At 42.7% G+C, this 15,560-nt stretch overlaps 2 protein-coding genes across 7 annotated transcripts in view; both read left to right on the top strand.

Annotated features, from left to right (window-relative positions):
- The window catches only part of STOX1 (storkhead box 1), a 28,294-nt gene extending 25,275 nt beyond the window's left edge, over nucleotides 1-3,019 (top strand). For both annotated transcript variants that reach the window (XM_065553485.1, XM_008163066.4), the window contains exon 4: nucleotides 780-3,019. In XM_065553485.1, coding sequence (XP_065409557.1) covers nucleotides 780-939 — 160 coding nt within the window. In that variant the 3' untranslated portion in view covers nucleotides 940-3,019. The remainder of the gene's footprint in view (nucleotides 1-779) is intronic.
- A 6,506-nt stretch (nucleotides 3,020-9,525) lies between these two features.
- Nucleotides 9,526-15,560, top strand: part of LOC101941305 (nucleolar RNA helicase 2-like) — a 33,589-nt gene continuing 27,554 nt past the window's right edge. For 3 of the 5 annotated variants that reach the window (XM_065553486.1, XM_065553487.1, XM_005297309.4), the window contains exons 1-4: nucleotides 9,587-10,029; nucleotides 11,337-11,606; nucleotides 13,518-13,593; nucleotides 14,336-14,514. In XM_065553486.1, coding sequence (XP_065409558.1) covers nucleotides 9,928-10,029; nucleotides 11,337-11,606; nucleotides 13,518-13,593; nucleotides 14,336-14,514 — 627 coding nt within the window. In that variant the 5' untranslated portion in view covers nucleotides 9,587-9,927. Of the gene's footprint in view, nucleotides 10,030-11,336; nucleotides 11,607-13,517; nucleotides 13,594-14,335; nucleotides 14,515-15,560 lie in introns of all 5 variants that reach the window. The other 2 variants (XM_065553488.1, XM_065553490.1) reach the window with 1 other exon arrangement.

Here is a 15,560-nt window from a genome sequence, read left to right on the forward strand (position 1 = left end):
GGTATGTCGCTTAACCTCTGTGTGCCACAGTTACTCATCTGAAAACTAGGGATAATAGTTACTTACTTAAAATAGGTGTTTTGAGGTCTAATTAAATGTGCAAAATATTATTCAGGCTAGTCGGAGTTGCAAATAGATTTTACATGTTCTGGGCTCTTGGCCCTGTGCTTGTTCCTTTATCGAGGCATCTGTAAGCTTTAAGAGACTATCCTCGCTTTTCATAATTTTTTGCAAATTCACCTAATCAGAAAAGGTCTTGTGTGAAACAATCTTGAGTTTCACATGTTTGCCTGCAAAAAAAAAATCAGGTGTCCAAATTTTCACAAAAATTTGAAATTTTGGGAAGTTTGAAATTGGAGGAAACTACGTAAGTTGCAAAACACTAGTTGAAATTTTTGAGAGAGAGCGGGGTGTCATTTCTGTTAGTAACATCAAGGTGTCATTTCTGTTAGTAACATCAAGGTGTCATATGACTCTTGACATGATAGCACTTGAATGTAGAGAAGACTTCCCCACCCCACCCCCTTCATATCCACTATAATTTTGAAAAGCTATTACACACTAAGGACCAAATCCTATAATTCTTATTTAGGCAAAATTCCTAATGAAATCAGCATGTGTTTTGCCTGAGTAGAGACTATAGCTTTTTGCCCTGTGTTCTTTTGGCATATTTGTGACTTATTTGCTGAGTATTGATAGTTTTAATTCTTAGATATATCTGGGTTATCAGAGTACCCACTATGTGGCACTAAAAATTAAATAAACTGTTTTATTTTTAGAACACAAAGTCTTAAATCTAATAATTCAGCCATTTTGGATGGGTTGAAAAGAAGACGAAGTTTCCTGCAGAACTTTGAAGGCATAAATAACAGTGCAAGGAGTGGAAGGATGCTTACAGAAAATACATTGCTGCAGTTAACTCCAGTCATGAATGTTTAAGTTTCTTCTCTTACAGAGCTTTGTGAATTCTTTCTTTTGTATAATGTAAATAGCATTAGTGTAAATTTTTTAAACAATCAGATACATAAAGATGCATCTAAATCCATGTCTATACTTTAAACTTGTTTGAACTAGGGCTGTCAAGTGATTAAGAAAATTAATCGCGATTAATTGCACGATCGTGGTGTTAAAACAATAATAGAATACCATTTATTTAAATATTTTTGGATGCTTTCTACATTTTCAAATATATTCCGTTACGACACAGAATACAAAGTGTATAGTGCTCACTTTATATTTATTTTTGATTACAAATATTTTCACTGTAAAAAACAAAATAAATAGTATTTTTCAGTTCACCTCATACAAATACTGTAGTGCAATCTCTTTCTCGTGAAAGTGTAACTTACAAATGTAGATTTTTGTTTGTTTTGTTTTTGAATGCAGTTATGAAACAAAATGTAAAACTTTAGAGCATATAAATCCACTCAGTCCTACTTCTTGTTCAGTCAATTGCTAAGACAAACAAGTTTGTTTACATTTAAGGGAGATAATGCTGCCTGCTTCTTGTTTACAATGTCACCTGTAAGTGAGAACAGGCATTCGTAGTGCACTTTTGTAGCTGGCATTACAAGGTATTTATATGCCAGATATGCTAACCGTTCGTATGCCCCTTTGTGCGTCAGCCATCATTCCAGAGGACACGCTTCCATGCTGATGATGCTGGTTAAAAAATGTGTTAATTAGATTTGTGACTGAAGTCCTTGGGGGAGAATTGTATGTCTCCTGTTCTGTTTTACCGACATTCTGCCATATATTTCATGTGATAGCCATCTCGGATGATGACCCAGTACATGTTCATTTTAAGAATACTTTCACTGCAGATTTGACAAAACACAAAGAAGGGATCATTGTGAGATTTCTAAAAATAGCTGCAGCACTCGACCCAAGGTTTAAGAATCTGAAGTGCCTTCCAAAATCTGAGAGGGATGAGGTGTGGAGCATGCTTTCAGCAGTCTTAAGAGAAACACACTAATGCGAAAACTACAGAACCCGAACCACCAAAAAAAGAAAATCAACCCTTTGCTGGTGGCATTTGACTCAGATGATGAAAAAGAACATGCATCGGTCTGCTCCGCTTTGGATCGTTATCGAGAGAACCCGTCATCAGCATGGATGCATGTCTATGGAATGGTGGTTGAAGATGAAGGGACATATGAATCATTAGCGCATCTGGCATGTAACTATCTTGCGACGCCAGCTACAACAGTGCCATGCGAACGCCTGTTCTCACTTTCAGGTGACATTGTAAAGAAGAAGCAGGCAGCATTATCTCCCTTAAATGTAAACAAACTTGTTTGTCTTAGCGATTGACTGAACAAGAAGTAGGACTGAGTGGATTTATAGGCTCTAAAGTTTTACATTGTTTTGTTTTTGAGTGCAGTTATGAAACAAAAAAAATCTATGTAAGTTACACTCTCATGATAAAGAGATTGCACTACGGTACAGGTCTGTCTCATCTTACGCTGGGGTTACGTTCCACAGTCAGCGCCTAAAGCAAAAATCGCGTATAGTCAAAATTACATTGAGTGTAATGGCGGGCGGAATCGCCCACACTACAGAAACAGTATTTAAATTGTTGTTGTTTTTTTTTTGCTGACCACGTAAAGCTGAAATCGCACATGTTAAATGCGCCTAAGATGCGACAGACCTGTACTTGTATTAGGTGATTTGAAAAATACTATTTCTTTTATCATTTTTACAGTGCAAATATTTGTAATAAAAATTATATAAAGTGAGCACTGCACACTTTGTATTGTGTGTTGTAATAGAAATCAGTATATTTGAAAAACATCCAAAAATATTTAATAAATTTCAATTGGTATTCTATTGTTTAAAAGTGCGATTAATCGTGATTAATTTTTTTGAGTTAATCACGAGTTAACTGTGATTAATCAACAGCCCTAGTTTGAACATTTCACTTTGGATTCTTGACTTTTAATTAACATTTTAATAATAAGAGAGTTACTTTTGTTACAGCTATGTGACCATGTTTGTAATAAAAATGTGTAAAGCAAAACTATGGACTAAGAGTGTACTTCATTCAGGTCAAATTACTAGCCTGACATGATTGTAGGTGGAGCTCCAGTAGGAACCATACAACTACAATAAGTTGATACAAGTTGCATGTCCTAAGGGTACTTCCTGTGTGCACCACTGGGCCAACAGAACCCACTAGATACCAGCATACACAAAAGAAATAAGTAGGAAAAAAGACTTAACATCCTGACTCACCTTAAAAAAGCCACTTGAGACTGAAAACTTGCTATTGCTAGATGAGAATGAACACTAATAATACTCTGCTGCCTAAAGCCAGTGGACCTACTTGTATAACGCACACAGGAGTTAGCATTTCTAAATACAAGTACAGTAACTCCTCACTTAACGTTGTAGTTATGTTCCTGAAAAATGCAACTTTAATTGAAACAATGTTAAACGAATCCAATTGTCCCATAAGATTTAATGTAAATGCGGGGGGTTAGGTTCCAAGCAAATTTTTTTGGGGCAGACAAAACGCATTATACTGTATACTGTACATTACTGTACTGTGATTGGGAAGGGCCCCTGGCTTACCCCACACAGGCACAGCCTGCTGCAGGCAAGGACACTAGGAAGCACCTTTGCAGCAGCAGTGGCAGCTTCCCAGGAGAACAGGCTCGGATTTTGCCGGGAATTCTCCAGGCCCGCCTCTTCCTGTCCCCGCTCCACTTCAGGCCCACCTCTTCCCACCCCCACTCCACCTCCTCTCTGGAGCACGCCACATCCTGCCCCTCCACCTCCCCCCAAAGTCCTAAGTGCTGCCAAAAAGCTGTTTAGTGGTGTTTAGGATTTTCTGGGAGGGAGGGGGAGGAGTAGAGACACAGGGCTTCCCTGCTCCTCCCCCTCCTTCCAAGCACTTCCGCTTAGGACTTTCTGGGAGGGAGGGGCAGGAACGGGGAAGCCCTGCGTCTCCGCTCCTTCCCCCCTCCTCCCGAAAGTCCCAAGCGCTGGGGGGTAGGGGGAAGCGCTGGGAGGGAGGGGGAGGAGGCGGAGAAGCGAAACTTGTGCAATGCTCCCTTGTAAAGTCCCTGCTCTTCCACAGAATCTTACAAGCAGGCAGTCAAATGATGTTATAAGGGAGCATTGGACAACTTTAAACGAGCATGTTCCCTAATTGAGCAAGGACGTAACACTGAAACAACGTTAAGTGGGACAACGTTAAATGAGGAGTTACTGTAAAGACAATATTTTACTGATATAGGATGCACAGGAGAATACAGACCAGGGATCAGCAACGTTTGGCACGCGGCGCACCAGGGTAAGCACCCTGGCGGGCCAGGACAGTTTATTTACCTGCTGATGTGGCAGGTTCGGCCAATTGTGGCCCCTACTGGCTGCGGTTCGCCGTCTCGGGCCAATGGGGGCAGTGGGAAGCAGCGCGGGCGAGGGATGTGCTGGCCGCGGCTTCCCGCTGCCCCCATTCACGTGGGACGGCGAACCGTGGCCGGTGGGGGCTGTGATCAGCCGAACCTGCCGCGTCAGCAGGTAAATAAACTGGCCTGGCCCGCCAGGGTGCTTACCCTGGCGAGCCGCGTGCCAAACGTTGCCGACCCCTTATATAGACTATATTAGTGCTACTAACTAAAAAGTTTCACTTAAGCCAAACCTTACTGAATGTTAAATTAGACTCTCCGAAAGAGGACCTTTTCCTCTCTAAGTGCTAGAATGGTGGTGACTTAATCTCCTAATTCTAAAGTGGATAAAAATCAATGACTTATTAAAAAATTGGATTTTTAAATTTAAATTAAATACAGATTTATGTAAAATCAACCTATTTAAAATTAAATTTGAAATTGACAACCTATATTAAGGCCTAAACTTACTACAATCTATTAATATAGTCTACATTATATAAAAAAAATTCAAGCAGTATATATTTGCTGCCAAAGTTTTAAAGGAAGTCAGAGCACTGATCTGGCGGAACTCACTGGCTAAGCATCTGGAACCATAGTCTGTTGAAGTACTAAACCAGCTTTTGACAGCAGTAGCCTCTTCTGCAGGTTTATTCAGTTCAATTACTAGTTTATTCAAAGTTGAGAAATTGATTCAGAGTTGTAAAAGCAAGACAGTTTGTTTCTTCTTCCACTGTGTATACAAGTGAGGTGAGAGGATGAGAGAGACTAGTTCTTAAAAACTTGGATATGGTGACAAGAAACAATCAGTTCAGTACACTAACTACAGATAGTACTTCCTTTGTTTAATAAACCAGTTTTAAATGCAAAACGTTTTGATACTCCTCCCCCCCACTGTTGTGTCCGACACATTTAAGGTAGTTTTATTTAACTAATAAAAATACCATTTTAAAATGTTGGGTTTTTTTACTTTTTAATTGAATTCCAATTTTCATCCAAATGCAGCCTGACACAAATCAGAAGTAAAAATTAATCTACTAAATAAGAAATACATCATTTACCATTTTACATTTTTATAATATGTCAGAAAAATTAAGAATCTGAATAAATGTATGTTAAGATATATAATTTGTTTAAGTAAATGCATATAGATACCTTATATCCACCTCATTAGCAAAAGCACGGCACTTGGTGAAAAGGCTATATTTAGTTGCAAATCAACATGTTTTGCAAGGCTGAAGTTGGTTCCTTATTCCCAGATCTTTATTCTGAGCACCAGGTTTTTATTCGTGGTTCCCTGATCCTTATTCAAAGGCCAAAATTATTTTAAAATACATCAATGTAAGATTAACTGTTTAGAATTTCATCAAATTAATGCTTGATTAAAATTTAAATTACTAATTATTAAATAATCAAGTAAGGGGCGGGGTTTTGACTGGCTATACAATGCAAAATGTGATTCAGGTCCCCCTGAATGACATGTTCCCACGACTGGGGGACTGTTCTGAAGGAGCTGGGACATGCTACTCGCTGCCCCAAAGTTTCATTCCTGCACAGTCTGCTGTCATGTGTCACGATCCCATCCCACTTCCATTTTGTGAAGAGTGATTGAATAAGGAGCTGGGTTTTGTCAGACTGTACATGACAAAATGTGTCTCAAGTCACCCCAAGTGAAATGTCCCTATAAGTTACACTCTTTTGAAGGAGCTGGGACGTGCCACTCCCTGACCTGAAGCTTCGTACTTGAACAGCATGTTGCCATGGTACATCCCTACTCCTCTTCCATATTATATTTAGGGCTTGAATAGGGAGTTGCGATTTGACTGACTCTACATGCCAAACTGTGTATTGGTTCACCTCAAGTAACATGTCCCTGCATATGACAGACTGTGTTCCAAAGGACCTAGCACATGCCACTCGTTGGCCCCAAGCTTTGCTCCTGAACAATATGCTGCAAAAGTTCACATTCCCACCCCTCTTCCATATCATGCAGAGGGCTTGAGTAAGGAGTTGTGTTTTGACTGACTGTAGATGACAAAATAAGTCTTGAGTTGTGCTGTCCCTCCCGCCCCCCAGGTGACACATCCCTGCAATCATCAAACTGCACTGAAGGTACTGGGATATGCTACTCTTCAACCTGAAGCTTTAATCTTGAGCTATGTACTGCCATGTGTCATATCCCTATCCCACTTCCATAGTGTAAATGTTGCTTGAATAAGGAACTTGGTTGTATCTGGCTGTTTGTGGAAAAAATGCATCTGCAACCATTCGACTATTCTGAAGGATCTGTGACATGCAATTTTGGGTATGGCTTTTCTGAGGTAAGTGCTAACTGATATTGTACCTCTTTTTCTATATTGTCTATTTCAGTTGGTAAACATGCAAAAGATGTAAAAATCAACACAGCAATATTCAATATTTGTAAATCCATCTGTAATGTTTTCACAAATTGTATAGAAGCTAGAAATTAGGAAGCCTGTAACAATGCTTGTTTGTTCTTGGACAACTTTAGAAGAGAAAAAAGGCTTTATCACATTTTAATTGTGTTAGAAATAGAAATACATTTGTTATTAGTAACTTTCTTTTGCTTGTTACACAATGGAAGTAAGATGAAGCAAGTATGGTTTGGGTTTTTGGAGCTGCTCTTGAGGTGCCTGAAAATATTTGCCTTTTTTCTTGGGTATTGAATGTGGATTTTTATTCCAAGTCGTACCTTGAGTGGGAGGCTCTGGAATATCTAAATCAGCAACCTTGTTAGCTTCTATATTCTTAGACTCCTGTTTCCTGTTACTGACATGCAAGATGCCTATTGCAGTTGCCCCATAGTTTAGGTTTAATTGTGAACTTCATAATTTCCACAAACTCTGAAGCTCTACAGTGGAATGTGTCATTTTTCATAATTCTGAACTAGTTTTCAACAATGGTGGTACTGTCCCTGGTTAATGGCCATTTTATTGCTTGTAGCATAATGCCACTCCATAATAGTACAGTAATATTGGGACATACTCTAATAGGACTTCCCACAGTTCAGTACTGTTAATATATGTTTGGAGGAGAATTTACATTCTCTAGATCATCTTTTTCCAGATGTGTGTGGCGGAATCAGTTTAATAAAAGGTGATTTCTGCAAATTGCTCTTTGTTTATTCTCAGTCACCATTTTCTGGTCAAATCTAAGAATGTCTTCAGTGATGGATATATGTTGTTTCCATACAGGTTGTCTTACCTCTCTTATTAAGTCCCTGCATGTCTGGTTAAATGTGCTGTACTGAAAAATCTTGCTGAGTCTGTTAATCATTTTGCTACATTCATGTGTTTTTCCATTTTGCAATCGTGTACAAGCATACAAGAAAAACTTCTTGACGGCGGTGGAAACTTTTACTTTAGCTACGTGTGCACAAATGTGTAATGTTATAAAATCAACTTGCCTAACCAGCTACAACGATCTGAGATTGTGTGTGTTTACAAAGCTCTGAAGTATTTGGAAGAGAACTGAGATGCTACCATTCTTCTCAAATTCTGAAAAATCCAGATAATATACATTGATGTATTTTTAAATAATTTGACCCTTTAAATAAGGAGCAGATACCACCACTAAGGAACCAACTTCAGCCTTGACATATTTTAGAAATTACCAACCAATGAGAATCAACTTTTTTTAGGAAAATAACTGAAAAATAAAAGTATAAAACAAGATTTAAAATGATTATTTAAATCAAGGTTTTAAACTAAAGCTGTTCAGATTGCATTCATGGAGCAGTAATGATGACCTCTAGGGGTGAAGATTTGTCTATTTTCATGGCTGTTACATCCTAGTGATGACTCTCACTTATTGTGGTCACATGGCTTCTCTAATAAAGAAATATGGGAAGGAAGGGCAGGTAATCAGAAAAGGTTATGCTTAAATAACTCTCCTGTATCTTGGGACAGATGGCTGACCGGCTGTGTGTCCTGGGGCCCTTTACAGCTAGTCCAGGACAGCTGTCTCAAACAGGCCCATCCTAGGAAAGCCCAGCGAGGGGGCAGCCCAACACTGAGCGCACTGCTCTGACTGCAGCGGGGCCCAGGGCATTAGTGCTGAAAGCCATTACACAAAACTATAAACCCTGTAAATGATGGAAAGGACTTCAAATCGGGCAGGGGGGGCTCATGCACCCTAGTACCAGTGCCGGGTTTACAATGGCACCAGTGGCTCCATAGAGCCGGGCCAATGCGCAGAAGGGGCCCTAGTCTGCTCTGCTTACACTGTGCCCTGAGATCCAGCTGGCTCCCCCCACCCACCACTTTCTCCTCTCGGCCTGCCCGCTGGCCAACCAAGGGTTCCTCTCCACCCCCTGCCCCCCCCCCGCTCATCTCTGCCCCCAAGGCCAGACCCCACCTCTGCTTCCCACCACCTGTGGGCCCCTGCTTGTCTCCCCAGAGCTGAGCCGCCTGGGACTGGTGTAGAAGCCTGACCAATCTCAGCTGGGGGGGAACAACACTGGGGCTTGGCTGCGCCCCTTCAGGCAACTGTATCTTGAGGGATCCTGGTCGGGACAGGCCCTAGCCTGGCTGATCACACCACTCCCAAGAGGCTGGAGTAATTCCCAGCTCAGGGACCAGCCCTGGCTACGCTGCAGGCTCAGCCCGTCGACCCTGGTGAGTGTGACTAGGAGGCAGGGCATGGGGGAGGAGGTGTCCGGGTGGGGTGTTGGGCTGAGGGGGCAGGGAAAATGTGTGTGTTGTGGCACTAGGGAGTGGGGGTTCTGTATGGGGTGCTGGGCAGTTGTGGTGGGGCTGTGGACAGGGGGGCTGTGGGCAGGGGTGGTTTTGTGCAGGGTACTGTGCATTTGTGGGGAAGGTCTGGGAGAACACTGGACATAGTGGATCTGGGGGGGCCTCTGGCCACAGGGAGGAGTTGGGTGAAGTTATGGAGTGTGTGGCGTGGCACAGAGCCACTGTGCATCTGGTAACTGCTGGTTTGTAAATAGTCCCCTTGCACTGGGTGGGTAGAGCAGTCCACCCCTGCCATACCACGTTCTGCCCCTTGACGCTGGCTGGCCCCCGTCTGGGGACTGACTTCCCTGTGCCATGCTCCATTGCCTCCATGGGGCCCCACAAAAGGTTAATCCAGCCCTGCCCAGCATCTCTGGCCTGGGTGCACGGCGAGCAGCACTGCTGGGAAGGAGACGGTGCTCGGGGAGGGGCTCAGTGCTTGGGGCGCGGGACAAGTGGGCCACGGCTGTTCGCTGCGTAGGGTGCGGGCAGCGCCCAGAGACGTAGGAGGCTCTCGAGGGAGAGCCTTGTAGTCCCCATGGCGCTGCGTTCTGCTCTGTGTGACGCTGCTGGTTGCCGGTGAGGGTAGTGGGCGTGGCGCGAGCCGCTGGAGGGTCGGCCCTCGTGCAGGTCAGTGATGGGCGGTTAAGCCGGCCCCTGTCTGCGCCCCACTGGTTGCCGGCCGGCGAGAGGGTTCCGGGGCGGAGTTTGTTCTTCTCACGCCCGTCCCGGTTCCTTGCGGCAAGTTCGCTCCCGGCGTCCGCGCGGAGCAGCTGGGGGAAATGCCCGAAGCTGCCCGGTTTGAAGCCAGCAGCGGGGACGAGGCCGAGAGCCCCATGGAGAGCGGGACCGCCCCGGAGAGCAGCAAGCGGAGAAGGCACAAGGTACCGGCGCCTTTTGCGCTGTCAGGCTGTGTGGGGCAGGGTCCCGGCTGCCTCTGGTGAGAACCAGCCTTCCCGGGGCTGCCAGCCTGCCGTCGGGCCGGACTCGTGGGGCGCAGCGTGGCCAGGTTGTGTGGGAGCGGGGCGGCCAGTGCTGTCCCTGCACGGGATCCCCAGCCTCGCGCTCGCCCAGGGGGTGGCGGCGCCTCTTGCCCGGGGGATCCCTGGGGCGTCGGCTGGGCGTTGGGCCGCGTTCCCCCCCCCAGCCCGCTTGTTTCTGTTACCCGGTGGTCGTGCCCCAGCTGACCAGTCCCTCCCGGGCCCGGCTGCCGCTGACGAGAGAGGCTTTGCCTTTCCTATGCTCACTCTTTTCTTCTTAAGTATCAGAGGGGTAGCCGTGTTGGTCTGAATCTGTAAAAAGGAACAGAGTCCTGTGGCACCTCTTTTCTCCTTGTCTCTTTTGCCCTTACCCGTATAACTTTCTCTTAGCAATGTTGGTATGTAACCCGGTTAGCTGTCCCGAGTGCTTCTAGCTTTTGGTGTTATACCCAGGCAGTGTGTTTGTGTGTTGGTGGCATTGTTGTGCAGGAATCGGGGCTTGCATTGCACAGCGATCATTAGAAGTACTAGGACAGTAGAGCCGGATTTGGGATAAAAATCACATTTTGTCCGTTCATTTTGTACTCTCAGCTCAAAAACCTGTGATGTGGTATGAATCCTGTAGTCTGTTTTATGACAGACTCTCTTAAGGTTTTTTACTTCTCATATTTTGGTACTGTTTACTGCCAGAAACAGTATACCAAAGTCAAGTCAAGTGTGATATGGTAACCCTATGTTTCTACTTCACACCAAAGTATATGCTCATCTTTTTAAAAAGGATGAAGTATTTTATAGTATCTGTTACAAGTGACCTAAAAAAGAGGGTAAAATTTTAGGATTAAACCATGATATTGATCTCTCGGAAATTCCTTAATGGGTTGTAAACTACTTTGTAAAAAAAAATCACCTGTATTATGGTTTGAGTTCCAAATGAATGGAAAGTATAAATTCTTTGCAAATAAAATCAGAAAAATGCATGATGGGATTTCCCCCCATAACCTGAATGAGTCTGTTTTCATACATGCCCTTATGCAAAAGCTGCCTCTGATTTTAACTAATATGAAAACAAGTATTTACAGATGGATAGAGAGCAACCAGTTCCTTTCATTCTTGGAACAATTACATGTTTTTACAATTTCACAAAGCCTTGGGATGGTATGAAAATCTGCAGTTTTATTTTAATTGTGGTTTCTTTGTTTATTACTTAATAGAAAGATAAAAAAGAGAGAGAGTCTAAACACCATGATAAATCCAAGAAGAGGAAATCCCAAACAGAGGAAAATGGGCTGTTTGAAGATGACCTTGAACCTCCCAAACTCAAAAAGATGAAGGGGAGAGAGAGAGTGAATGGAGATACTGGGGAAGGAAGCCCAGAGCACAAGAAGAAATTCTCCTCCCTAAGTAATGAAGTCCCCCCCCCAAAAACACAATGTAATTTCAGTGAAGCATCAAGTGGAGAGTGTGACAGCGAACAAGAGCAGGTGCAACTAGACGCTGGGTTTTACTACAGTTGGGTTCCTCTATTACAGGGGTCGGCAGCCTTTCAGAAGTGGTGTGCCGAGTCTTCATTTATTCACTCTAATTTAAGGTTTGGCATGCCAGTAATACATTTTTATAGAAAGAGACCTTCTAAAAATATTATAATATATAACTAAACTATTGTTGTATGTCAAGTAAATAAGGTTTTAAAAATGTTTAAGAAGCTTCATATAAAAATTAAATTAAAATGCAGAGCCCCATGGGCTGGTGGCCAGGACCCGGGCAGTGTGAGTGCCAAGTGAAAATCAGCTTGCGTGCCGCCTTTGGCACGTGTGCCATAAGTTGCCTACCCCTGCTCTATTACAACATGATTGAGTTTGGAAGAAATTCTCTCTAATAGATTTACTTGTCAACATTTGTTTTTGTGTAACCAATGTAAAGGATATTTAGCTTTTACTTAAATTACAACATGGGCAGCTGCAAAACTTGAAAAGTCTGAATGCTCAAGTTTTGTATTGCATCGTCATACCTCACAGGAAATATATTGGTTTAAAATTACATAGTAATAACATGTTAAATATGCTGCGTGGAATATAGCAGGATTTCATTTAATGTTAATGACTCACTAACACGGCTTCCTGACTGAGGCAGTTCAATGCTGTGGGTAATAACTGCAGCCAGGTAGTCCTTTAAGATTCGATATGGATGCAGTTTCCAGGAGTCTATTTTAATTGGTCTATCTTGAATATAATTAACTTTTACAGTAAAGTAAACTTGAGTTGATTATAGTTGAAAACTACTGCATATACGTATATGCTCTGCTCTAAATGTTTGTGCTTGACTTAGTCTCCAAAATCCCATGAGAAGAACTAGACTGATTTTAAAAATGAAAAATCTTTACTGCAGATTAGTTCCCCAAATATACCCAATCATAACAAGAGTTTGTGTTTCTAAATGTAATGTGCTTATTGCTGAAAACCTTCTTTTGGAAGCATGGAGAGAAGCAGTAACTCCCATATTCTTTTCTGTTATTTCTTTATAGTTTTTTCCTTGCTTGAGTCCCATTTGATGTGAAGTAGCAATAAGGTTAGTGCTCATTAGTCCTCTCGTGGAGAGAGACTGAACCTTCACAGAAAAATAGGCTTGTAAAGTTTTACTTGGTGCCCCTCACAGAGCCCTGAAGTCCCCCATCCTAGCTTTCTTTCCTCAGAATTCTGTGTTGGAGCCACCATATCATCAAAACTGTATTAAAACTGCATCATAATCTGTGGAAAGTATTGATATTAGTGAAATGTGGTTCACATGCTTAAACTATTGCCACAGCAGTGCACCAGTGGTAGGCTAATCCAGGGAGTAAGAAATGGCTTGGAATCAAACCTGACTTTTGCTTATTGCAGTACAAATCACTATCACTGGGCCACCAGTAACTGTTTTAAAAATAAACATCCTTGAATTAAACTGAACGAGTACTGGAAGCCCTAGTTATGTGTAACTTGTATCCATTGAATTTGTAGTGGCTACAACACAGAATTCTGAGGAAAGAAAGCTAGAATGGGGGACTTGAGGGATCTGTGGAGGTCATCAAGTAAAACATAACAAGCCTACTTTTCTGACTCCGTTCAGTCTCTCTCCACAAGAGGACTAATGAGCACTAACCTTGCTATTTCACATGCATTAGATACAAAAAATGTGACTTCCTAATGTAAGTTTTAAATCCGTTGCATGGAGGTCACACAAGGCAGTGGTGTTTAGTAGTTAGAACAAGAGATTGGATTTCAGGACCTTGTGTTGTGGTTCTGATCCTGCTACTGAAAAGTTGACCTTGGGATAAGGCATTTAACCCTTTCTGCCTTAATTTTCTTATCTCTGAAATGCTCAATACTTATGTGCAAAGTATTATTTTTACCTAACAGGAACTGACTGTAGAGCAGAAGGAAGGTGCTTTCTCCAATTTTTGTATTTCCAAAGGGACTATTGAACTTCTTCGAGGTAACTTTCTTGGCATAATAATTTAATAGTAAAACTGACAGAACAGAAGCATCTTTAATTCTGTTCATGTTGACTGTGAAGAAAAAGTAGTAATAAGATGTGTCCCCTACCCTTGTGTATGCAAACACTGTTGTCACACTTCTGGTGGAACCCAAATGGCATGGTATCCACATATGTCGTCCTAGTCAGCCCAGCCTTTATGCTAGGACTTTAACTAACATAAATCCAATATCAAGATACTGTGGCTTAAAATTACTTTATTCCATTTACAGAATAAGAATTAATTCCACTGAAATTGAGCTAAAAGTTCTACAAAAATACTAATGAACAAATTTATAACACAATATTTGTATGTAATATTATAACAGGATCAAGTAATTCATAAACGACTGTTTTAAATCAAACTACTCAAGAGATTGAAGTAATGGGTGGAGATTACTGCATACATAGGGCAGCATAATTCTTTTGCGGGGAAAGTTGCTGGGTAGGAACAGAGTAATCAGTATCTCTGGCAATGCAATGTTAGCAAACCGGGTGAAGTGAGTCCAAGAGCCTTATTGAACTGGATTCTGAGACTTAAGTAAACTAGAGAAGGTGATATAGTCCTGCTTTTTCTGGGAATAGTGACTAGTCTGCTTGTGATGTTCTGCCATGTTCAAGTTTACACACATCAAGCACCAAATATAATGTACTTATCAGCTCATTGGACCTTTTAACAAAACCGTATTTGACTGTCTCACAGCTCGAGGTGTAACATACCTGTTTCCTGTGCAAGTAAAGACCTTCAAGCACATATATGATGGCAAAGATGTTGTAGCTCAAGCTCGAACTGGAACTGGAAAAACATTCTCTTTTGCCATTCCCTTGATTGAAAAGCTTCAGGGAGAAATGCAGGAGAGGAAAAGAGGCCGCACACCAAAGGTAACTAAATTACTCGATAGCGAACAAATTCTGATGTCACATTTACTGTATTTTTGTCATGGTGGTTCAGGTTTTTAGTCGTCTGTGAAAAAGGATTCTCAAAGTATGTGCCCATGTAGATTCTGCTGTAGGTATGTATGTGCCTGAGGTCCTCTCTCTTGAATAGCAGTGTCAGTTGGGGCCACACATGCTACCTCATGCTCAAGTGTGAGGGGGTAAAGAGTGGAGTGGCTGCAAACATCCTTCGGTTCTTCAAGTGATTGCACATGGGCATTTTACTCTTGGTGTATGTTTTTGTTGTAGGAGCAGCAGTGATCTGTATGCTCTGTATAACCTGTATGCTCAAAAGGTCTGTTACACTTCTCTCCTCCTCCTCCCCCCTCCTCCTCTTTGGATACCTGTGAAGTGGCTTTCCCCCACCCCTCCCTCCTGGAATGCTTGTGGGATGAATGGGCTGCTTAAACAGCTGGAAGATCAGAAGAGCTCCTAGATAGACAAGATGTCTGGGACTCTAATTAGGCAGCACTCACACACCCAATGCATGGACACTGGCTGAGGTGGAGTGTGACCAACCAGACGCAGCCAAGTCATCTCTAGTCGCAGGCCATGAGGAGCAGGTCCTTAAAAAGGGAAGGGGCCGTGTGCTCAGGAGTGCACTCATAAGCTTGTACCTCCCGTGAAGGCCCTTTGCCCGGACCGCTGGCCAGTGGTTCGCTGCGTTGCATTTCATCGTGCCTTGGGAAGACATACCTTCATCACACCATCTATCGCTGCGCTGTGGGATACTTACCTTAAAGAATCCTGACATCTCCAGTGCCGTGCCTGTCCTGGGAGCGTGAGTATGCGAGTGTGAATGTGACCACCACCCCTTCTTTTGAGCTTAGCTATCAGTATAATAAACGTGCTGCTTTCTGCCAAACTCTGGTGGGTCATTAGTCCTCCCTAAGCTTACTAGCTGGCCCAATTTCGGGTCACAGTTTTTACCTCAAGCACTGTTGTCAGAATGTTTCCCTTAGTAGTGCCCATCAGCGCAGCACGAGCACTCT

This window comes from Chrysemys picta, chromosome 7 (assembly GCF_011386835.1).
Source record: "Chrysemys picta bellii isolate R12L10 chromosome 7, ASM1138683v2, whole genome shotgun sequence".
In the NCBI taxonomy this organism is placed as follows: domain Eukaryota; kingdom Metazoa; phylum Chordata; order Testudines; family Emydidae; genus Chrysemys; species Chrysemys picta.